Source organism: Lutjanus erythropterus, chromosome 8 (assembly GCF_056507025.1).
Source record: "Lutjanus erythropterus isolate fLutEry1 chromosome 8, fLutEry1.hap2, whole genome shotgun sequence".
Classification (NCBI taxonomy): Eukaryota; Metazoa; Chordata; class Actinopteri; order Lutjaniformes; family Lutjanidae; genus Lutjanus; species Lutjanus erythropterus.
This window is the reverse complement of record NC_139324.1, coordinates 29,636,055-29,662,323: the sequence shown is the minus strand read 5'-3', so window position 1 is coordinate 29,662,323 and position 26,269 is coordinate 29,636,055. Positions and strand designations below refer to the sequence as shown.

The 26,269-nt window shown below is 40.1% G+C and overlaps 1 protein-coding gene across 1 annotated transcript in view; it reads left to right on the top strand.

The window, feature by feature from the left end:
• The window catches only part of LOC146323032 (protein TANC1-like), a 137,767-nt gene that overhangs the window by 61,124 nt on the left and 50,374 nt on the right, over positions 1-26,269 (top strand). The window contains exons 5-7 of the mRNA XM_084725223.1: positions 9,061-9,194; positions 11,773-11,962; positions 17,745-18,065. Coding sequence (XP_084581349.1) covers positions 9,061-9,194; positions 11,773-11,962; positions 17,745-18,065 — 645 coding nt within the window. The remainder of the gene's footprint in view (positions 1-9,060; positions 9,195-11,772; positions 11,963-17,744; positions 18,066-26,269) is intronic.

Genomic DNA, 26,269 nt, shown 5'->3' with positions numbered 1-26,269 from the left:
GTTATCCATCAGGATTGCCAGAGATTTTTCAATTATGTCTTTACACTCCACAGAACTTCTGCAGAGTTGATTAAATAAATAACAGAAATGGGTAAGGGGACAAATTACATTTCCTGGTGCATGAGAAATGATAATTGAATTTGAATTTCTGTGTACGTTGGTTGTCTTGTAGTGGGACTGTTATAATTTACTATCCCTGCATAAAATGTGTTTTAACTCAATATTTTAGAAATAATCTGTGTTACCTAGTCACTGTTGTTTGGAAAGAAAGCAGACTGGAAGCAGCTAACTTGGGATTTCTAGACTGTTGCAGTGGTCTACATATAAGAGCTTACTTGTAATAGTGCTCAACTGTTCCACTGACACATTATTGGACCATAACACTATGCAATAACATGGCTAGTTGTCAATTGGTGTAGTTTAGCAGTTGCATTTGGTCCACCTCCAACTAGAGAGTTTGCTAACCTCAATCACATGCAAATTGGCAGCAAAGTAACAAACAGATGCCTCTTTTTTTTTAAGGATTCTTTAAAGAAGAACTCTAAATGATTTATTTGCACTGTATATGTAATCACATGGATTCTTATTGGCATACATAGCATATATATGTTTGCTTGGATTTGAAAGTTCTGTTTAGCCACATTCTGTGAACCCCTCCCAAACCATGACAAAATAGGTAAGACCCTGAGGTCTATTTTGCACACAACTATACAAAACTAAACTTGACTTTCAGTCAGCTTGAGGGTGAGTAGATAATGACTGAATTTTCAATTTTTTTCTGGGTGAACTATCCTTTTAAGAATAACTATACAGAAACCAATTTTCTTGCGGTTGGTCTTGTTTGCTTATGTAGGTCATATAGAGGCATCAGTATTGAACTGAAACAGTTTCATAACCAGTTAAAAACTCCTTGTATTAGCTTTAAAGAATGTTGACCTAGATAGAATGAGCTTTTATTGATCCCCAGATGGGAAACTCAGTTGTCTGACTTATATATGTACTAAGATGTTCAAAATGCCTGCCACATTTTCAGTTGAAAACTGCATATTAGACTAACTATGATATGATGATTCTTTCTAAATGATCTCAAATAAATCTTTGGCATTTCTGCACTGTAATTTCTCCTTAGTTATCAGCCTAAAAATACGCCAATACTGATAACTCGTCGGGAGAGTAAGAGAGACAAGAAAATGCACACATATGGTCATATAGTACGTGAACAGTGTAAATCTAACCTGCTATGCCTCAGGTAAATAGCCAATGAGCATTAACATTGAAACAAGAGCAGATCTAATCTCTGGACTCTGTGAGGGAGGCCAGCAGGTCTGGCTTGTATTCAGCCCACCGTCAGGTTATCTTGGGAGACAGGTAGACCACTTGCAGTCAGAAGTGCTCCACTGCTGATAGCATTTTAAATCTCTAAACCATTGCAGCCCTCTTTCATGCTTTCCTTTTCAGGAATGCGTGACAGCTTGAGAAACAGATAAACCCCACACTGACCCCTCTCTCCTTGGGCAATGTTCACTGTTTTTTTTTTTGTTTTTTTTCCCTGATTTGGCATGGTTTGGAAAGTCCATTGCTCATTTTAGAATGAATTTATCAATAAAAATGAGATTTACCAATGCGGTTCTTGACCTACTAGGGATAATTTCTTTTTCATTGCTGTGTTTATGTGTCTCAGAATGAAGAAACTGTTCTGACAGAGGAACTAGAGAAGATAACCCAGGGATACAGTTACTGCACTAGGATAGGGTGATTGTCTGATGTATGATTTATTTATGACCTTGGTTTCCTAAAGTCTACAAAGCCAGTGGGTCATTGTATAATATTGTTCTAGATGACATTCCTCTTCTCCATTTATTGGAAGAGATATACAGCACTGCAACTTCTATATGGCCTTAAGGCCACAGTCTGTACTAAATGCATTGTACAGCTATGACTGTCATGAAAAGCCCAAACCCTCGCCATGTTTCATTGAAAATCCTTGAGGAGATAATGACTGATAAACAGTCTCTTACAGTCTCAGCACCTACAGTATGTTGTCATCAGTGACAGTGAGACTAGATACACAACAAGCAGCAGTGATTACATCAATATCTATAGCTGCTCAGTAAAGCCTTAGATGCAGATCAGCTCAATGTGGTGGCCCAAAGATTCGAGGATAGAGCTTGAGGCTGAGAGGCGGCTGTCTTAATCCACAAACAGGTTGGAGAAGTGGGGCAGGAAAGCAAAAGGGCAACATGTATCCCTCTCTCTGTACAACAGCCGAGGTGCCCTGGAGCAAGACAAAACAACAGATAAGACCGACCAAGAAGTGAGACTGAAGTTCTTTTGAGCAGCTTCTAGGGATGTCTAATTTTTCTTTTACCTGTCATGTCATTAAACAGTAAAATAGAGAGGAGTGATGAACAGGTGATGATAACATTCGAAAGAAACTGTTTCCAGGGTTAGTTTCACACTCCAAATCCATTTGGAGGTGGTTGACGAGCTAAAGCCAGATGTATTAAATAATCCTGCAGTGCTACCATAAGCTTAAGGCAGAACTCTCCATGAACTGCAATATGTTTTTATTCATAAATGCATGACCACGAACCACTGTGCACAAATGCTTACAAAGTGAAGACAGTGTGTCCAGCAGTGGGTGCAGTTGCGGTGCATCCAATTTGTGTTGTTGATACAGTGGACTGATTTGCAGAGATACTGTTGCTGAGGATACTGTTACTGATGTTGCCCATGAGCCTCAGTTTTGGCTTGTAAGTGCCATGTGCATGCGTCACATATGTCAGCCTCTCTGTCTGTTGGGCTGTATTTATGTCAGATGCTTAGACGTCTATAACAGTTCCAGGGCTACTGATTTGTCCTCAGAGGCAGGCAAGTTAAAGTGGTTTTGTGGAACCAGTGATGAAGCCGTCATGTCAGGGAATAAGGGAAGAAGCACACACAGTCAAGAAACTGGACTAGTTTATACAGTGGAAGTGCATTATAACCAGAGCAGGTACAAAAACAGCTCAGTAATCTATTTTAATTTTTTTATGGCAAAACATTATTGTGCTGTTTTCTTTGAGCTGAAGGTGAAGGCTATTAAACCGAACTAAAACTAAACTAAAAACTAAAAGTAGGTGGTAAAAAACATTTTCGTCAACTGAAATGAAAATAAAAATAAAAAACTAACTTTAACAATACCGGATACTTAAAGAACTACGCTACAATAATATAAAAATTTGCAGAAATTATTTAAGTTTTGTTCTATTGATACATTTGACCAAACTGACAAAGACTAAGTATAAGGAGCCATTGTTGCATGTATTCATGGGATGTCTACACGACTGACTTAAATTTTCTTAACTGTTGCCTCTAACAAATACTTCCAATATTATAATAAAAATAATCTTATACCGAAAATAAAAATTAAACTTTAACTCTGGAGACTAACTGAAACAAAACCAAATTTAAAAGAGAAAAAAATAAAAAACTAATGAAAAACAAAACTATAATAACTCTGCTAAAGTTTACATCTATGTGGCTTTTATTTTTTTGTCATCTTCTTCTGTACTACTTCTACTCCTGTATTTTTCCTCAATATCAAGTGGAGGGCATAAACATCTCACAGTGTGTGATTCTACATAGTTTAGTGGTCTTCCAAAATCCATGCATAAAAGCCCTGCTTCGCCGTATCTTTGACAGACTCTCACAATGAAAAACAACCTGTCATTGTCTGTCTCTAATGCACGGGTGCCATAAATATATGATGCGTAAGGTGCCCCTTAAAGACCTGGGACCAATTCCCATTATCTGTATCTGTCTACTAAAAGTTGATGGAGCATGCAATGTGTTGTTGTGTATTTCAAATTATTATTGACCCACAACCGGCACTCACCATAGATGATATCTGACTTCTGAATTGTTTATTTGATGTCTACATTAACAGCATGTACAGGACCTCAAACCGTAACCAACAGAAAATCCAATAAAGATGTCAAAATAAAGCAATGCTAAAGAACCACAACACCACACTTTTACATTCAAAATACTGTCAGAGCCACGGAAAACGTGTCTGAAGACTGCAACTTGAACACGTTCCTAAGATTTGTGCATTTTGTGTTGGGTAAGAAATGATTATTGAATGTGAACTTACTTTTACATGATAATAGTGCTGTGTGAACACTTATACTGCTATAATCCAGTGACCCTGAAATCTTAAATCATTGTTTTTGGCATTTAATTCTGAACATTGTCTTTACACCAGCAGTCTTAAAAGGCTCCTCTCAAGCAGTTGCTTGAGCAGGGTGACATTCCCTATAAAGAACTGATTTTCAATAAGCTATATGGCCTTTTTTACTGCACAATATTTGCTGTGAAGAAAAGGTGATGCAAGTACAGCAGGATGTGTGGGTTAGCATTCAATACTACACAGACAAAAGTTTCAGTTTATTCAGCTTAAAACCTTTAGGCCTATGTGCTTATTGCTGTTTTTCCTTTCAGGCTTATTTCTCAAAATTAAAGCAGGAAAGTGCTTTTTTTTTGTTTGTTTGTTTTGGAGGCGGTGCAACTGGCTTAAAGTCAGTGCTAACATGAAACACATACTAACATCTGCAACCAGGCAACCAAGTGGGTAGATGTGTCAAAGGGTTAACATAAATATTCTGCACAATCTCAGCTTGGAGATATGTGCCTCTCTGGCTTTACTTATAATACATGTATCTTGTCTAACACATTTAGTTCTTGGCTGAAGGATGTAGGTACATCACAAAAACATGTGCCAAGCCATAATGACCAATTCTGTTTTGTTCAGAAGCCTTTCATAAATTTCCGGCTTGCTCTATTCTTCCTTTATGAAATTGCTTTGGTTGTTATAGTACCACCAGCTGCTTCGCACGTTTCAGTTTTCAAGGTAATTCAAGAACCTTTGTTGCTCTTAAAGTAGTGGCGAATTAGTTCTCACCATGCTGCAAATGCTTTGTGTGTCTGGATAAAAATATAGCTACTTTTCAGTGATAGGAGAGTCCTGCTATTGAAAAAGGTAGTACTGGATTCATTGTGGAAGGAATCTAACACTGTACACTGAAAGCTGCTGTTTTATGCAGCTCAGCTGGGAGACTGAGATTGTTGTTTAGTTGCACCGTCGGTGGTTCGATCCCTGTCTTGAATCAGTGTATTAGTATCAGGGAAGGTGGGTCTATCATCTACATGTTATTTGCCATGTACTGTCTGTGTTGTGTCATTCAGATGTAGAGGTAGTGTTAGTACTGTTTTTTCCAACCAAGTCAAACTACACCAAGGTCTTGCTGCTGCAGAGGTTTAGGGTGGACAGCATTGTTCCCCTGATTCTGTTTCTGACCACAGCAGCAGTGAAATTCACCTTGTGTGTGACGGTAGGCCTTCCTCGGTCACAGATTTTGTTTGCATGCATGTGATTTTGGCATGAATCCTGAGAATAAAAGCTCCTGTTGTGAAAGTCGATGTTGTTACAACAAAGCAGAGAGATATGACTTATGGCGTGTATTTTGTAACAACTACGCAATATAAAAATATTCTGTGCCAGTGAGATCCTTGTACTGAATATGGCATAATAGGACTGGTTTTCACCTAAAGGTCCAGTTCTTGAATTGAATGGATGTGAAGATGTTACTTTGTTTTGTTTGTTTTCCACCTTGTCAGGTTTTCATTCACAAAGGCAAAACTCAAACAATCCAGAAATTGTAAGCACAAGTTATGTGGTTGAAATGTTGCTGTATTATTGGTCATACAGTTGGCATCTGAAAAGACAACAAATGGTCCAATTTCTACCTGGATATCTTACATCATGGTGCACTGTCAGCTTCTGCTCATGTTGGTGTTGATCTGGAGTGCATACCAGCAGAAATTAGAGGAACGTACATATGAACATCTCCTTAAGACAACAAGTGTTAAATTATTTAATCATGTTGCTGTTTCTCACTTTGCCGCAACTCCACTTTTGTCCCCTGCCAGTCCACATTTTAGTAGCGAATGCACTACTAGTTCAAAAGTCACCAAAACAGGAAAAGAAAATGTTTTTTTAACCAATGAAATGACACACAATGGTGCTCCTCTGTGACTGGTCACACCAGATGAACCAATCCAGAGTTCACTTGATGGCAGTCCAAGACCACCCCTTTGAGGTGACCTAGTGAGCAGATCTTTACAGAGTTACAGTCCAGCGTTCACACTAACCCAAACAAACCAGCGGATGATACAAGGGTGGTATGAACCTGCCCTAAAATCCCAGAAGGGATATGATAAGTTTCATTTTGCATTCCAGGAGTACTGCTCTGTAATACTGCCCTCACTACTGTCAGTTGTGGTTGGTTTGACATTGCAGACTGTCCTTACCTATAATGTTCCTTCATTATTGTGGCAATATAATTTCCTCTGACCAGTGGCAACACTGAGAGCAATGCTGCATAATATGACTCCCCATAGATAAGTGGCAAGACATTATTAACCCTCCCCAAGAGAGTGGAGGAGTAGATTTCTTACTGTATATAATTAAATATGCATTATTTTGGAAGTGGTCTCTGTAGTGTATTACTGTACTCATTTGACGTGGAGATGAAAGACGATTGTAACCTTTCCCATTGAAGACAAAAGACAAATCTTTGTGGGTGTTAGTGTTTTTTTGTCCAATTTTTAAGGGGCTCTAGATATGAATTGGACTGCATGTTACTAGTTACTCCCATTTCCTTTCACCAGCACATTTTGCATTTATACTTTGAAGTTCTTCTTGAGAGGTGTTTCATGTAATTTTATATTACTTCCTAGTCAGGCAGCTCTCATATCTTCAATATGACAAGATCTAATTGAGACTAAAGACAAATTCTACAAGGACCTCCAGAAATTACATTAAGGACACAGCAGTAGACAAAACTGCTGCACCAAATTACAGTTTACAGCAATTACAGGTATAAACAGAAGACCAAAGCAATTTGAGTTAGAAAATACAAACATAGATTAAGAAATGTTTCACTGACAGGGCAGCCCTCTGGATCTGCCATTGATGAGTTAGACCAAAACGTTTGAAAAGAAATCAAACACAAATGGCCCAATATTAAAAGAGGACATCAGAACACACAGCTTCAGTCTATCTGCAGATGTATACAGTTTGCTAAATTTCATTGAAATTTCGAGTCTGCAGAGTTGAAATGTGGAAACCTACTGAAGAAGTATGATTTGGCAGGTGAAGGCATTGTATAATTTCAGATATTAGGACTACAACTACCCACAATATACAGAGAGGAGGGATCAGTTTTTAGGGCATTCACTGCTGTCTTCAAGGTGAAGTAAGCCCAACACCTGGGCAGTTAAATGTGAAAAGAAAAAAATGTTAAGGGCAAAAATAAGGCTTACTTTGTTATAGAGAAGTAGATGGTTACTCATGGAGGGACGGAGAGCGGACTTTTTGATGATTTCTCCAAAGGGACTTTTCTTTTTCTGTTATAAATTATACATTTTCACTTTCAAGCCTTTCCCTCTTTTCTTCAATTTTGTCCTCTATGCTGGATGTTACATGACCCAATCATTGCACCAGGTTGGTGAATTATCTGACCTTTCAAGTAAATGAATAGCAATTATAATAATATATTTACATTCATAATTAGGGAGAACACATTATCTGGTTATAGGCATTTGCATACCAATGGTGTATACATGCGTATGGTGGGTTGATTTTGACTTCTTCGAGGCTCAGCAGTACATTGTGCTATTGGACTTGTTTGTATTTAATCAGATTGACTGCCAACATTATTAATAACTGTGGAAGAATGAGGGTAAAGGAGCAAATGAAGGAGAGAGGAGGGGAAGGTGCTGACAGAGAACTGTATAATAAGCTTTTGTACAGTACGTTGGACATCTGCCCCCTCTCTCTTTCTGTCTCTGTCTTTCCCTTCATCTGTCTGTCTTTCAGCCTGTTCACTCTTAGGTACTTTACCTTAACTAATCAGCAACATACACATCTGAGTTACATACTTTATGTATTCAATTCAACTCCATTGTGATTAACACAGTGTGCAGGCACATATGTAATCGAAAAGAAGGGTTATGGCTTCAGTAAGGCAGTGCAAGGGGGGAGACAAAGGGGACATACATACACATGAATAAAATGAAATAAAATAAAACCTAGAGAAAGACAACAAGAGCACATAGTACAAAGAAGCAACATATTTGCAAACTTGTAATAAATGAGGTAATATATGTATAGTATGTATAGTAAACATTGTAAGACAGTGAGCTATGTGAAGCAACAAGTGGCATGTAAGTATGGCAGTAGAGCAAAAGTTTAAGTGGGATGAATATGGTAAAGCAAAAATATAGTCATTAACTAGTTAAAATGGGATAAATATGGCAATGCAGAAATACAGCCATTAATGGATGGTAAAAAACTTTATTTCTTACTCATTTTCAGCGTTGGTTCATATTGTTGCATAAAGTGTCTTATTTGTCTTCAATACATTTACATGTATAAAGAGAAAATAGATTGCCTTTTTAATGGCATCCAAACCTTGAAATTGCACTCTAAAACTAGAATTAAGGCGTGCGAATGAAGGATGCAGACAGTTTGCAGACAAGCTGTGTTGGAGAAAGACTCATGTTCACTCATTGATATTCAGAGACTCTATGAGTGAGAGCTGTAAACAACCAGAAAGCTCTGGAACTGGCACTCGAGGCGTGTTGCAGGACACACACAGTCACTGCTTTCTTAACAATGCAAGACATTCACATGTATTCAGACACTTACAACACACTCTCACTCCCTCTCTCACACGCACACACACACAGACCATAGCCCCCACCACACTCACTCACTCCCTCTCTTTCTCTCTCACTCCCTTGCTCTTCTTTCCTCCCCCTCTCCCGGTCTGCACCACATCAGCAGCAGCTGGAGAGTGCAGCATAGCATTTCAGAGCACAGCCGAGGAGGGCAGGGCAGGCAGAGTGGCCCTGTGTGGGCCATCCAGCGGAGAGAGGGAATCTGCCCGCTAACATTGAGCATTTCTCTCCCTGTCTCTCTCTCTCTCTCTCTCTCTCTCTCTCCCTCTTCTCTAGAGCTGCAAGCAGAGAAAGAGCCAAGCTCCTCCTCCCCTGCCACTCAGGAACTGATGACAAGGCTGGGCTTTTTACTAGGAGAAGGGATCCCGGGTACGGCACGCATACCTATGGACGACAAGAATGAAAAGAAGGTATTTTAATTTTCTCCCTCCCCTCCAACTCCCTCCCTCTTCCAATAGCAGCTGCTGCCAGCGCTGCAGCACTCAGATAGAGAGATAGAGGAGAGAGGGACAGGATGAGAAGAGGAGAGAAGTTGTGACAGTGTAACAGAAGAATGGATTTTTTTTTTTCTTGAAGCTTGATTCATTTTTTCTCCCTGTGCGTTGTCTTTGGATGAGGATTTAGGAGGCACCTCTGGGAATATTTTTTTTGGCACAACAAACAACGGTAACTGTCAAACTGTTTTGAGATGTCAAAGATGTTCTAAAGAAAGAAACTGCATATTTAAAATTGGTGGTTTTATTTCAGTGCAAGCGCACCAGTGTGGTGTCTGAGTCTCCCAGTAACTTGAGTGCTATTCCAGGGGCTCTTGAGTGTGTAACAAGAGTGTCTGAGCCCACGTCCAGAAATAGAGTTATGTTAGGTCTGAGCCTCACTTTGTTTGGCTCAACTAATTAAGCTGGGGCTGTGTGAAGAGCCGAGCAAAACCCAGCATGCTACGCTTCCCTCATGCAACTCGTGTCTTGGTCACGTTTTGACACTGAACTGGCAGGAAAGTAAAAGAGACTTGTAAAGTATTTCATGAGACATCAGTTGAGATAGAGGAGACACACAATATGAGAGTGTAATGTTTTTACTTAGTGTTTGTTTGTGTGCATGCAGGTGTCTGTTTTCGGAGCTCAGCTAGGAAGAGCCATCTGCCAGCAGTTCTCTTTTCCCCCCATACTGCTCTTTTACAACATGTCTTTAACTCAGCATGTTGTTTTTTAGTTCTGCCCTACAGTAAATTATTAAATGTCAGTAAGCTGTTTGGCTGTGACTGTGATTTGTTAGGTGGCATAAGCTGGGCTGCACTGGCGGGCAAAATCTACCAGCATGCTGTCTCAAATAATCATGTGGGTCTCAGAAAAAGGAGATCTTATGTAGTTAATTTGTTGATGGTGCCTCAAACCATGGAGCATCCCTCTTATTGTTTGTATTCTTTCAGCATGCCACTGTGCAAACACGTAGACAGTCAGTGCATCTCAAATGAGAGGTTAGACCCACTTCTGTCTCAATTTGGCTAAGCACTGATGAGTCATACTATTCTCTGAGTTCAGTCAGGTTGAATAGGATTTTTTTTTTTTTGCAGTGTAATGTTTAGAGAAAAGACAAGGCATTCTTACTCCCAACTCATCAAATATGGCAGTTTGATCAGTGGCCCTATGATTAGGTTTAGGAAACAAACCTACGTGGGTAGGTTTAGGAAATGATAATGCTTGGTGTTAAAATAAGTATCTTACTTACATGAATTCATGTGACGTGATGTGATGTGAATTCATGCCAGTAATTCAAGTTACAACTTATGTTTATGACTTAAAAATGCTTAATAAAAGGGTTATAAAGTATATTTAAACAATATCTGAATTATATTAACAGTAAAATACCTTACTAATAAACTTGTGTTTAATTAAATATCATGTAACCATTTATTAATGATGGTAGAGTCTTACCAAAACTGGTTGAGGATGTTTGCGTTCAGGTTTAATCTTAGAAAAGGTTTGCGATGGTTTGCTGAGATTTTAATTGCTTGTTTGAGACAATGCACAGCCTTGTGATGAGTACTGTTTGGAGGCCAACTGTGGGTGAAAGTCCCTCAAGCAACACAATATCTACAGCAAAGTTGTTGTTGGATGAGGGTTGATTTAATTTGACCTAGGCTTGTGCAAGATTCGTGTTTGGTGTCTTTGTCTGTAATGGTACTGTATCACTGTGCCTGCTAAAGAAAAACTGCCCCATGGTGAAAAAATAAAGTGTTTGAATTAATTGGGCTCCGTGTGAATGAAGCATAATGAGGGAGGAGTCGGTTCAAAACTTAACTGAGTGGCAATCAGGCTCAATCTCTGCGGTGTTGAACTGTTTAAAGGCTTTACAGTGGGACAAGGATGACCTTCATGAGCTACAGTATATTGTGTGCAATCAGAATACAGTGTAAGGAAGATGGGGAAACAGGACAAACCAGCTTTAATTTGGATTTCTACGCTTGTCAGTTAGCTCAAACAAAGATTCAGCTGCTGTATGCTTGTCAGACAGGCTTGATGGCATGAAAAAGGTATCTATTGTGTCACAACAAAGTGGAGCCTTCTTCCCTTGTGAAATTTTCTTCAGGCTTATTTTAGCTCCTCCAGACATATGAGTGTGTAATTTTCAAGCCTCTCTCCATTTACAGCGCTTATGCCCTTCAGCTTTTGTGTGATGCTTATATGCTAAAGTCTTGTTTATTTGTGGGAATTTTTTGCATTGCTTTCATATGATCCATGATATGATTCAGGTCGAATAGGCAATGCACTTGAATCAAATCATTCTTTACAATTTTCTCAATTCTCCTTCCAAATAAGGTTGGAAAATTATTTTTGTTGTTTTTATTGCTGCTCATGCTGAAAAAATGTGAACATGTTGCCAGCTAACAGTTTATATTGAGTTGACTTCATACTTCATTGACATGTTTGATTAGTGGAGCACATTCTTGGTGTACCTTAACCCTTTTCTCTATGTTTCTTTCTCCACTAGTGCTCTGTGACTAGCCAGGGTATCAGCCCCTGCTCCACACTGACCAGCAGCACGGCGTCTCCCAGCACCGACAGCCCATGCTCCACGCTCAACAGCACGACCAGTCGCCCCCCTCTCAGTCGCTCCAGCCCCTGTGGGACCATAACAAGCCCCAGCTCCACACTTGAGAGCAAGGACAGTGGGATCATAGGTGAGAAATGGCTAACTCCATCATTGTAGCAGCTTGAATGGTCCAGGGACACCTTTTGAGATTAAATGCACCAATGTCCTTACTTAAAGGTACCCTGTGGAGTAGTAAGTATTGAACACGGTGATGTGAAATGCATTCTTGCTGTAGGTTTTTGTTATTGCTGTAGTAATGTGCAGAGGAATCTAACAATGGCCCAAAATGGCAGTGAAACAGACTGCTAACAAGGAACCAATATATGTTTTAAAATACTTTAAAAAATAGCTTTGAAAATGTTAAACAAGGGAGCAAATGCATTCAGCACCTTTGTTAAAGGACCAGTGTGTAGGATTTAGGCCACAACAAATGGCATTTGGCTGCCGGGTTGTGCAATGATGTGAGGATGAGTGGGGGTATTAATTTGTGCTGAGAAGGTAACTGCTGTGAAATCATCAATTAAAACATTTATTTCTGTGATACCAGCTTTCTCACTACCACCACTCTCTCTGCATTCAGTCTGTACCTTCATTGCCATTAGCTGCGCACTCTCTTACTTTCTTTCTCTCACTCTCAAAGACATGGATACAAAGCAAAGGGTGCTTCTTTGTATTGCTATTTTGCAGCCTAAACTGCTGCCAGACCCAGACGTAGAAGTTGAGTATATGAAATAAGGCATGTGAGGACACAACTGTAGAATATCATCATGAACTCCGCCTGGATAGTGCAGTTTTTAGAAATATTTCAGGCTGACTCTGGAGCAGTCTGATTGTCAGCTCGTCACTGGCCACCACAGCATGGCATGGATATGCGTTTCCCCAAAAGTTGACTCTCTTTTAACTTTTCCCATTGCATGGTGCTGTGTTTTTTTTCCTCTGGCCTCCCATGCGGCCCCATCTCTGTAGCCCAAACAGAGTGCTCCCATTCAAAATGAATTAAAAGACTGACACTTTTGCCGCAGCCCCTCATCTAGCAGTGAGCCATCCAGGCATATTCCAGCCAGAGGCAGCACAAGCTGACCTGGTGTGTGTCTTTACTTGATATTTATATTTTTCTCCTCTGGTATAAAGGAGGTTAGTGTCCATCTTCGTTAGCTGGAGTACTAACACAGAACAATGGCCAATTAGCTGGTGTGTAGGCCAGTAAGCAGTATATGGTGAAGAGCGGAGATGGAGGCATACAGGCAGCTAGCGCCTGGCGACAGAGTTGGGCTGTCCAGTCTATGGACAGTTCAGCTAGCTAGCTTGCAACAGGTTGAGATATGCACAGAAGTGAGAAAAAGGTGTTAGAATGATGCTACGTTATAGTGCGAGCAATTTAAGGGTAGGTAGATCTGCCTGAAGAATACACAGGAGGAGTATCACATAGTCAGATATCTTAATGAGTGCTATGAGTGTGAACTCCACAGAGCACCTTTAAGACAGCAGCTTAAAGCCAGCCACATGTAGGCCAGAGGTGGAAATGTTTACTGTTGTACTGCATTTGTATTTGAAACAGTTGTCTTTTGTACAGCAAGATGCAAAATGAAAACATTCAACAAATAATCATATCTGAACTCAAATAACATAAAGCATGCTATGGGATTTCTGCCAGATAATCAGATCTAAACTGTCTTTACTGCACTTTAAAACCACCTGTGGAGCCTTTGCCAAAATGGTCAGTAACCACGCCAGGAATGCCAATGATGAGTCCGCTGCAGATCCTGTTGGAAACCAGGCACAGTGAATCAATGGTTAGGAATATTATTAGCCCACCTCAGAGCTTAGCAGTGGCTACATCAGTTGCTAGGGTTGATAAAAACATAGGTAATGACAAAGGCTCTGCTGACCTCTCACTAATTTCTTTCTATTTTCTTGGCATTTATCCTGCACAGTACAACCACCAGCACAGATTCCCCAAGCACACATTACAGTTACTTATTACAATATTTCCTATGAAGCGCTTCTGTTTCCCAATTTGCAAGCTGAGGACTGCAATTACCTCATGTGCATTTGTGATTCAGAGAAGTCTCTCCTGCGTGGTGTCACTCATTCATCATTTTGTTAAACCCGTCGGATTTTTCGTGGGACTGAATAGCATTTGTGTCAGGTTGTATTCATCCTCTGCCGTGTGTCACTTATTGGGTTTGTATAGAGCTGTTCCGGTATGAGAGAGCATTGAGGTGACAGTTGCCACAGTTTGACGTTGTATTATATCTCTGGTAATAGCCCTGTCAGACATCTGGGGATTTGCACAAGCTGGAATATGATGTCTATTGATATATTAATCCGACTGCTGTTTCTACTCACAAAGCTTTTTAATGCCTATAGAAAAGTTAGAAATTCATTCTGAAAAAGAGTTTTGAATATTTGCAGCAAGGAATCAATGGAAAATTGTAACCTTGCAGTTATCCTCAGTTGAACTTAAATCACCGCTGAAGGCATTGGTAGATTAATGTTCAACAATTTTCTCATCCTTGTGTAAACTAACATTTCACAGGGCTGGACGTTAATGTTTTTTTCACTTGCCCAAAGTCAATTTTTATTTTAGATGTTAGAAGTTAATTGTCATGTTTAATCTAGGGCTCTATAAAATGCCAGAAAATAGTGAAAAATGTCCACCCCAGTTTCTCAGAGTCAAAGGTAATGCTTAAAATGTCTCGTTTTGTCAGTCGAAAAAATCCAAAAATATTCTGTTTAATCTGTAATAAATTTTTGCATGAAACATTGCTGATTAATCAATTACACTGCATTTTGTATAGTTTACTTCTTTTTTATTATTTGCCCGGGGCAATCGGGCGATCCTTACTTTTGGGCCTTGAGTGTCGTTTTGTCAGTCCAAAACCAAAGATAATCAGTTTAATATGATAGTAGATAGAGAAAAGCAGGAAATCACCATATTTTAGGGGCTTAAAGCAGCATTTTCTGCCATTTTCACATGAAAAATAACTTAATGATTAATCAGTTATCTAAATAGTTTAATACTTGAATTCTTTTTTACCTTTTACCCAGTTGGGCAAGTGAGCTGCTAGATTTACCAGCCCTACATGGCATTTACTTGCCCTAGGCAAGTGGGTAATCCTTACTGTTGAGCCTTTTATCACACGTTTTATGTTTATTTAAGTAATAGATTGATTGTTCTATTGGACAAAGCAATGCATGCTAAAGCCAAATATAACACAATTTGGATTTCCAATACTGCAGAGTTGACATAGCTGATTACCATGAGTCAGTCATTCTGTCCCCCCAGAGTAATATCATAGCTAGCTGCTCAATAATTTATGGAAGCTCTGATAGAGTATCTTCCAGCATAGAGCATCGACATGCTGCCACCCAGGATGAGACATGCACTCACGTCGCATATGTTGTAGTCCATCTCATTGTAAAGCCACTTTGCTTGTGTCAAATCCAGATTTATTATGTGAGAGAATGACACAATGTGACGTTGGTTTACAGCACCCCTCCCACCAGCCTTGATAAGACTGTGCAAGCATGGACAAGAACAAAGCTATGTTGTGTCCACAAGTCAGATTCCAGCCTGTGATTAATGTTCCCTGCTCTTTGAAGTTTTGACTCTCACTCTGATTTCAAAAGCACATTAATTTGGCTTTGTACTGTGTTAAAAGCTCCTTGGTGGAACTGGAGAGACTTACAGCTCCCTGAAGAGTTTCTACATGAGGTGCCTGGAGAAAGACTCATAACAGACCTTTAGCAATGGCCATAGCGAGCTCTGCGTATGGTAAAATAAATAATAATGCCAGGGGCTATCAGTTCAACCAAGTAAGCAATCACTGTAACCTCTTCTACACCGTGATGACTCATAATGCCATGCTCAGAGCAGGGATAGGCGTGACAGGTGACATTAATGATTTCATAGGTAAACAGTGCAGGAGTCACATAGTTTAGGATGTGTATATTAGTGTTAGTGATGATGCAACATGCTGCGGTATTATGAAATCCAGATTAGGAGTGTGTGATGCAAACACAGCCAGCTGGCCAGTCAGTTCCAGTTCTCTCGCAGCACTAATGCCTCTGTATCCAGCTGCCTGTCATTGTGCTGCTTTGGCCCTCCTCTTTATCTTTTTGGATTGTATTAGATGATTGGGTTGGCCTGAGGGAGGATTAAAGGATTTGCTCCCATGTTAGCAAAACACCTGTCTGAACGCAAAAATACTGAAGGCATGTCTCAACAGTAGTTCTTTACTCTACTCTTACATTTTTAATGTATTTAAAGGACCAAAGACTAGGATTGCACATTGTACAGCATCTACAGTAAGCTTGTAGATTGCAAACACCTCATCTCATTGTCCCCTTCCAAGCGTTTTGGAGAATTAATCACAGGTCTGCAAATCCATAATTTGATTTGACTTTGAATTTTAGGGGCAAAATTTGATTCGATTTGTGATTTAAACATTTTTTTTTCAGCACAGGCAGCTTGATTTTTTAAGATCTGTTGATCATTGTCTTTATGCCCTAACGACAGTCATTTAAATTCTCCAATTCTTCTTTAAAAAGGGTTACATTATAACAAGTGATATTACCACCAATTTATTTCAAATGTAATTAATTGTAATTAATAATAACTTATTTCATCAGGCAGTTGGGAACAAACTGCTAAATACAAAATACAACAAGTCACTAGATCACAGAAGGGTAATTTACAAACACAGCTTGATGTTTCTCACCTGCAAAAAGCCAACAGCCCTCCATTGAGGAAGCTGCCCATGTGATATAATGGGTTTGTTGTGGTAAGTGAGTCTGTCCCAGTGCCAGTATGTTGCTGCAGTCAGAAGAAAGTGCCTCATGCTATAAGGGGTGCTAGATAAGTATATAATAATAATAGTTACTAAAAGGCCATGTTTTGTGTTCGCTGTCACAGAAGAGACCTAAAAAAGTCCCTGTTCATGCAACCTTGCTATGGCGGCGTCTTCCAGCATTCTTCACAGCAGAGTGTTGTGAAAATTAAGTGTGACACTGAGCTAGCTGCTAGATAATCGTAGCAATAGTGGAGACCACGGAGCTATCAAAGAATTGGATTACTCTCCAACTCTGGCAGTGAAAAGTGCAGCTGCAGGCTACCTACACTGTGTCTTTGAATTGTTTTTGGTTTTTCCTTTGATTTTGATTACAGAAATTGAAAGCTCATTTCAATCGATTTTCGATTGTGACACCCTGGGGGGGGGGGGGGGGGTGGGGTCCTTCGGTGGTCACAGAACTCAAAAGGTCGTATCTAGAGCCAGTTTTCAGTTTGTCTGATCTGGGCTTGTGTAGAAAGACGGTGGTGCAGTGTGATGGACTCCGTAAGAGAGCCCATGCCCTCATTCTAAACATAACAAAAACCACAATTCTTATTTTCAGGTTCATTGTCCAGTGATGAAAACAACCATTTCTGCTATATTCTGACAGTAAATCTCCGCAAATCTGGACCTTTAATTGCGAATTTTGGTTCATAGAAACTGCATTTAGTCGCTGTTTACACTATATGATATTGGAACCTTCAACAGATGATCAAAGGGCATTCAAAGAGTCCGAACTCAGGAAATGAATTCTTGAAATCCATGCCATCGTGTCTCTCCAGCTTTCATTAGTGCAAGCAGACTGTCTCTGTAAATATAAAATCAGGTGGTGAACAGTGCTGATAAGGGCAATGAGGAAAAGCGGGGAGTTATTCAAAGTTCCATTACAGCTCAGTATCTCACTTGAGATGAAGACAGATAAATGTTCATAGCACACAAAGAGCATTACTCTCACATCTCTCGCCTCGTCCCCTCATCTTACCTCCCGCTCCTGCGCTAATTCCTCTCTCTGTTTTGATCCCCTCTCCCTCTCAGCCACCATCACTAGTTCTTCGGAGAATGATGACCGCAGCGGCTCCAGCCTGGAGTGGAGTAAGGATGGCAGTCTGAGGGGCAGCGGGCGCCATGGCCTGGCACAGAGTGTGCGGGCAGACACCTGCTCCCCTGTGGCCGAAGAGGACTCAAACAGTGCCACAGCCACACCAGCCGACACCCCGTCCAGGACAGACCCGCAGCAGCAGTCCAACACATCAGCAGGGCCACCACAGCCTCCAAGTAACTCGCCCGAGGGACCAATTCCATACCCACCACAGACGTCTTCTTCCCTCATGATGCCAAGGCCGAACTCTGTAGCAGGTAAGAGCCCTTGGTTTTTGAGCTCTTAACATCTGGATGTCTTCTGTGCAGAGAAAGGGAAAGAGTGTATACCTTTCCTTAGTGACTGTGTGTTCTCATTTAGCATTACATGAAACATTTTTCTTCAGCTTTCTTCTTGTAGCCTAGTAACCTTTGTTGTGCTGACAGTAAAATTGTGACTCTGTGCTTTGGTGTCTCACTGCATTGCATTGCCAGTCAGTTCAAGACTGTGCCACTATGATATGACCAGTGCCTGAGGCTGACAAGTGTTGTGTCAGTTCTAGTCCAAGCAAGTGACAGACACACAGACAGGAAAAAAATGTGTAGATATAGAGGGAATAAGAAGTTAGTGTTTTTCAGGAGCCTGGTTGTGCTTTTTAACAAGGATTGGGGTATTGTGGTAGAAGTTTGGGATTAGGCAGCTGTTGTATGTTGTGCCTCGACCCTGCCCGCCATGTCGGACCTAAGCACGAGGCACTGTCTGGCTGATCTGTTCTGCATTCCTGCCCTGGAACCTCCCTGTTATGGCTCAGCTCGCCATATCCACACAGCTGTCACAGTTGTTGATATCCCTCGCTACCCCCCCCCCCCCCTTTCCCCGCTTTTTCATTCCCAGATCTCCCTCACACTGCCTCCCTCTGTTTTTGCTGTTGCTGCTTTTGACCTTGGCCCTGCTGTTGTTGTAGCACACAAACAGCCATTAGTTTTACATCTTCCTTTAAAACTAAAGTCCAAAGCCAGATGCCATGGCTGAACTAGTATTTACAAACCTAGTTTCAATATCAAGTCATACACTGTCTTCATGAAATGCTATTACTTTTAGTGCACATATCTGAAATACTTGATTTTATATGTTTTTATAAATATTAAAATGAATGACATCCTATGGAAGTACAAACTGAGCTCTCTTCGAACTTATTCAACTTTAAAAGCTAACTGATTGTATATGTGCTGCCACAGACTCCAGATACTCCAAGTTAAGTTTTACAGGTCTTTGGGGAGCTCTTCAGTGTGTCACATGACTGCCCATAGTGTTGTGCAGTGGTTTGTAAAGACTAGCAAAGAATTTCTGCATTGCTCACACTGGTGCAGATTTATCTCCAGAGGCACATGATGGGCATTAAAATGTAGCTGCAAACTTTTTCTCTCTCCCAGTGCCAACATCTAACTCAATTTATGTGTCATATTTTAGATTTAAACCTTAATTGCAGGTAACCCACCGTTAGGCTCTCACTCACTGCAATAGAAACAGTAGGCTGACTTTTTCCTCAGCTCTCCAATTCTAAAACTTGCAATATATTCCTTCATGCTTGGAGTTTAGACACATGCTATTCAATCTTATGCTCAGCTACTCAAGCAATAATGTAAAATACTTAAAAGACACAGTTTAAAAGCTTTGTTCTTAAGACAAGCGTAAAGATCCCCCAAACTGCCGTTATTAGTATGAAACTAGCAATATATGTATGTTTTCTAAATTTAATCATGGTCTAGTTGAGAACTATTCATTTCAGCTGTATTATAACTTAGGATGCACTAAGAACAGTTGTTGGATTTTAATGCACAAGTGACCTGTGTAGGCTGTTGCTCTACTTGCAATCACATGCTGTTTGTCTTACTCTATGCCCAGGGGAACATGCTGCACATGCTTGCTGTTAGGCTGACTAGACACTAGAAATAACAGCAATATAAATGTAAAGGACATGAGTTGAATGTTTGCTTGTTGTAGCAGTTGCAGACCAGAATGTGACTTGTATGTTAAAGTTAGAGTACCTTAAAGTGGAAGAAAAGAGCACCCTTCAAGGGGAGGTGAAGACTTTAAGGAGGTGAGGGTAACAATTTCTTGAGCAGATGAACTGTTTGTCAAACTGCCTCGTACAAACAGCAGACGATTCCGCTGGTGAGGCGAAATCATAGGAAATGGCAAAAGCAGGGGCAGGCTGGGCAGAAATGGGGGAAGAACCATAAAAACACAAATGGACTTTGGTCAGGCCAGTGGTCAAGACAGAGACGAGACAAAGTTAAGAAAAAAACCTGGCTGAGATGACGAACTGCGTTCTTATGGCCGCTGGAAAAAATCTTGGAAAATGGTTGAATTTTAATGTTGTGTTTTCAAGGTTTGAGAAGTGCGTGAATTTTGGATAAACTGCTTGAAACAGCTTGAGCCTGTACTTGCATTGCTTTCAAAATAAAACACTCCTTTGCCACTCTGTATGCATGGCTAATGTACACTTGCAATGAGTGGGACACTGATAGATGACAACATGCCTGCAGATAGCTGTTGCAAACAAAAATTTTGGAGAGGGGGGGGGTTAAGTGAAATTTAAGTTGTATGTCTAGTGATTGTTTGAGTCACTGTTTTATATTTGCTCAGCCTGGTTATACAGTACAGGATGTCAAGTCTACTACTCATAATTTAGGGTATTCATGATATAATAACATCCGATTTAAAGTGATGAAGAAATGAAATAGAGCGGAGTCATATATATAAAGTATATATATATGTATATATATATATATATATATGTATATGTATATGTATATGTATATGTATGTAATTTACCACAGTTGTAAGGTGCTGGAAAAGCATTAAAATGCAGATTGAAAATGCTTGAAAAGTGCCTTAATTTGACTTTTCAAACAGGTGTAGGAACCCGTACAAGTAGGTTATCAGAATATGACAGGATGGAATGTGTGTTTTGCCAACATCACGTGGATGCCGCGGCTGCCTGCCAGTGTGTTTAAGTTCAGTTGCTTTACTGCTCCTGCGAAATATGCTTCCCTTGGGTCTGACCTTGTGGAAATACAATAACTATTCATTTGTGTCTACTGCCACATCTTTGTGTTTTTTATGTTTGATTACAACGAGCTCAGGTTCCTATTGAGTTTGAATGCACTTGTAAATCACCTTAGATGGAAGCAACTGCCAAATGAATGTAATTCCACATATAGATGGCATGTTATTCTCAAAGCCTAAAAAGTAGCACGCTTACCTCCTGAAGGTAATCAGCTTATTCTGTTTTTCAATATTGTCCTTGGAGTGTTCTCTTTCACTAATGGTATGAGAGTAAGGTAGAGAAGCAGAAAAAATACTTATTGGCTGTTCTCAGACATGCTATTCATGCAGTAGCTTATGTATGTATTTCACGCAATGTGCAGTGACTTTTACACAACACTTTGCTAGTGCTTCTGCAGTCCACGGTTGACTCTGTGCCCACATTGTAAACATAAAGTGGTACATGACATTGTGCTGAGCACGCCTGTTCAGTGGCCATTCTATTGTTCCATGAGTCCAAACCCTTTTACATCTCATCATTATTTTGCCGCTGACATAAACCTGAGCAGCACAGACACACACTGGCTCATAAAGCTAACAGACCAGGAAATATTTGACTGTTTATGTGTGTTGGTTTGCGTGTGAGCACCAGTGTGCTTGTCTTCCCGTGTGCTCCAAGAGTTTATGGGCTGATGTCATAGTTATGCAGCGTTGCCCTCTAGGGACCTGCAGAATTCACACCTCAGATTTTACACTGTGTGGCAAAGCCCTATGAGAGGACATCAAGGACATGGTGAGACAACTTCATTTATGGCCCAAACCAGTCTGTATTGGTGTCAGTGTGTGCCAGGGACAGTGCCTGTTTTCAGTTGATGCTCAAGGCAATTGCATTCAATAACAAATATTGTTTCTATAGACACAATTACTGAAGCTGGTCAGAGGAGATACCATTGTACAGAACAAACAAAATGTATCCATCATAAATGTATTCACTCTATGTGCCAATACCTCTCTGACTATTTTACATTGTGTTGCTCTGTTTGCCAGCTCATTGAATAACAGGGTGTCTGCTGTGAATACATAATGTCTTAATGTTAATATGTATCTATAAAATAAAAGCACTTTATGAATTAATAACTGACCGGCCAGAGTAGCAATTATTCATCATAAAATTGCCTCTACCACATTTCTAATTGACTCACCGTTTCTGACACACTGCTACCTATCCACCTAATGATCTGTGTGGTACTGTAGGCTAACATGACATATCTCAAACAAAAGATAGAGCCAGTATGTTGTCGTCATTGTTTGTGAGGAAATATTCTTTATCCCATATTCTCTGATGAAAATCAGCACCTCCAGGTCAGAGATCCTGGCACTCTGCTTACAAACAGTGAATTGCTCCCCTTGGGCTGCGAGTGATTTCTGCTTCAAATGAGGTCGTGTCTCTGAGGGTCTTGTTGACAGGTGAGAGTAAGATTGAAGATGAGCTCCAAAGGTGGATTTGTGCAGGGGTGGGGGAAATAATCGATTCTTAGATGCATCATGATTCTCTCTTGAAAGGTTCTGAATTGATGAATTGAAGTCATTATTTAGAAATTTAAAAACCCAGTTCTCAACATTATTATTATTATAGATACCAACTGAATGATACATGCTGGCCTAAAAGCTTAAAATTTTGGGGCGCCCTGGTGGCTCAGTTGGTAGAATGTGTGCACCATGTACTGAGGCTGAGTTCTCTTCAGCAGCAGGTGGTTCTGTTCCAGCCTATGGTCTATTACTATATGATTTTCAAAATAAACATGTATCTTAAAGATTATGATATAGATTGATAATTTTACTTTGCATTGATTATGTTGGATCTTTGAACATTGAATGGACACATCAAACCAGATCAATGTATCATTACACCCCTAATTTTGATGCATCATGATGCATAGATAATCATTTTATAATTGCATCTTAGCCCTCTGAATCGGAATCAAATCAAATCATGAGGTCCCAAGAGATTCCCACCTCGAGATTTGTGTAGAGTGGGCAAGTGATGCAGACCTTGTACTGACTGTTACCCTGAGGAGGGAGGTTGGTATGAAGGCAAAGCTCTCTTTTACAGTTGATCTACATGTCACAAGCATAGTAGCAACTGAAAAAGTGAAAGTAAGGATGCAAACACCCAAAATTAAGTTTTTTTCACAGGGTGTCTGGTTGTACCCTTAGGCATAGTGTGGGAAGCTTGGACATCTGAGAGGAACTCTGAGTAGCTGCTCCTTAAAGCTGAAAAGAGCCAGCTGAGTTTGTTCAGGCATCTCCGGAGGCAACCACGAGGCACTGAACTAGGTGGAGACCCTGGGGCGGACTTAGTACATGCTGGTCAGATTACATGCCTAACTTGGCCTGGGATCACCTCAGGAGCCCACCTGGACAAGCTGGAGTGTCTGGCTGTGAAAAAGAAAGTGTGGGCAACCTTATATCTAGTGGAAAATCGCACTTTGCAGATCTACTGAGGTTTATTAGGCTTTATAATTATAATAATAATTCATTATTAGTAATAATAATTTTAGAGACACGCCCTTGTGCTGTTTAACGTAAAGGAAAGTTGTTTTGTGATTGGTGAGGTGTGTGTGCGCCTTGGCCAAACATACACACACACTTACTTTTTACTTACTACTTTACTTCAGTATTTACACTTTCTTTCTGATAGTAAGTTACTTTACTAAGCCACACACTTGTATGGGAAAAAAACTTAACATAAATAAAAGATGTTCTGTGATGTTGGAGACACGTGTGTGCGTGTCCTTCGGCCAAATGCACCAGTTGCTATCTTGTGCAGACGGACCTGCCGCACCACAGACTTTGCACTTCGACCAGGTTTTAGCAGGTCTAAAGCACAAGTGGTTTCGACTACAATGTGCCGTGCCCATGAGACCAAATGCACCTGGCCACATCTTCATTTTGCCTTTATTTTAAGACCTTCTGCCCATGGTCGCACAGACTAGGCACAAGTTAATTTGCCATCTTTCTCTTGGCTCACAGTCCACAAATTATGTGACAGTTAAGAGAAACACATAAGTTGCTTAAAGTTGCAGCACAAATTTTCTTAGAGGCAAAGTGGAATTTGTCCATCTGTCTCATGCCAATCAACGGGTGTATAGCGGGGGCCCCTAGAATGTTAGTTATGTATGTAGAAGGAATGTCTGCATATTGCCGAGAAGTGTCATTTGCACTGCCTCTGTGAGGACACACTCACACTGTAGCTGGCTTGTCCCTGTGCTGCTGTGGGAACTCGAGCAGCACTGTGCAGAGCCTGCATGTGTTGTGGCAAGTTGCACAAATGTTGGCTTGCACCACCTGTCGCCTTCGACAGAGTTGAATTCAAATGCCTCTTAAGGAGCAGTTTATAATCGCATCATTAATCGGTTGTCTCTACAAAGCTATCTTGGCCACCATTTTTCATACAAAATATTTTCCCTCATATAATGAAAGGCAGTATTAAAAAGTTGTCACATAGGCAACCCCAACAGGCAGTACAGGCATTTATCATCCATTTAACACGAAAATACTGTATAACCTGTTTTAAAGGTCATAGCTGACCACATGAAAAGGCTGTGTGGAATACATACTGTGGAAAGCCCAAGAAATATGATACTCTGTGTTTCTTCCTCCACTGGCTTCTTTGTGTTTTCAGAGAACCTATATAAGAAAAAAAAAAGTTTTTCTCATGTCCTCAAAGAACCTTTGATAGTGCAGCCCTCTGTCTACAGCACCAGTCAGCTCTCAAAAAACAAACATCATTTTCTAGGGATAGAAATGGCGGTGCAATTATAGAGTTTGATTCATTCATTCAGCATGTGATTCATTAGTATCCAATTCAAGGAAAATTATTATTCCTTTTCAATTTGCTGCAATTTTATAAATCACAATTCAATTCAGTATCACTCAGAGTTGTATAACCATCAAATAAATGTGCAGTAATGCAGGTCAGGCTAGGTGATTTATGAGAGAATAACTCTATAAAAGAGAAGCAAACACTTTTTAAACCTCTGATAATATCACTAAATCTTTTACTAAACTGCACTCAGATCTTAAGACTCTTTCCTTGATATGTTGTTGCCAGTCGAAGGTTAAACAGAGGTAAAGACTGCATATATATTTTTGTATTATAAGATATCTCCCACATTTGTGTGGGAAATTATTATAGAATTGTATGTGAAATTATTTAAAAGCGTTGTTAATGATGTGAGCAGTAGTGCTAGACAGCAAGGTAGTCAACACATTAACAACTCTAACCTTGTGTCCACACTGACACTTTCAAATGTCAGATTTAGCAGCAACCATGAACGTTCATGCATCTGAACAGACACAGTTTGCTTTGTAAAATGGTTTCAAAGTAAAACTTTCATCCTTTACTGCCCTTACCTTTCATTATACTTTGGTAATAAGAATTCTATTTTTGTGTAATTCATGTTAAGCTGTTTATAAAGGCTTACAGAGTCAAAGGGCCATATTAGTTGTGGCCACTGGAATTCCATGGTTTTGAAATCTTAGCTTGAGCTGCTTGTGGTCGGGTTGCTCAGACAGGGAGATTGAGTTAGGTCAGGAATGGTGCTACAGTGCATCTGTGATACTTTGCTGTTCAACAGAGCTTTGTGGTCTGAGCCATGTTGAGGTACAGTACACATTTGATGTTTGTTTCTACTCCAAAGTCCTCTGCTCTTGTACAACTTGTGATGTGTGATAACTTCACCAATGATAGTAGATCTAAGATCCTTCATTAGGCTGTGCTGAGACCTAAGCTTAGACTCCTTCAAGTAGTTCCTCTGTCAAAACCTTGGAGAACAGTGACAAGGTAAGGTTTGTGCAGCTGTGTTTTATTAGAGGGACTGATGTCATCTCCAGCTGGTCCATGTGAACACAATCTGTTACTCACTGATGTTTGCAAAGGTCAGACAGTCATTTTCTTAAATTAAAAAATCATGTCTCTCAAACTTCTGCAGTATTGCAGCATGAAAACTTGTCTTGTCAATTTGTTATACTGTAGTGTTTCCTTCGTCCTGGAAAAGGAAGGCATGATGTAACTGTTTAGTCTGATATGCTCATGTCTTTTCCACTTTTCAAGACAATATTGTCTGCTGTTATTATTGAACAGACTCAACCTCTTCTTATCAATGCCTTTGACGTATTCAGGTAGTCACGGAATTCGCTTCCGCCTCTGGCTTTACGTAGGTATCGATCTGTTTAGTTACAGACTGAAAAGAAAGCAAAAATAATAGATAACCCATCCATATCCTCCAGCCCTGTGAAAAGGTCAGATTTTAAAATGTCCATTCTCAGAGAGTTGTTGGTGCCTCTATGTCACAGCAGGAGCAAAATAAAAGCCGTTGCAGAGATCAATCTGCTTGAGTTTTGAAGAGCCATTTAAAATTCTGCTCAG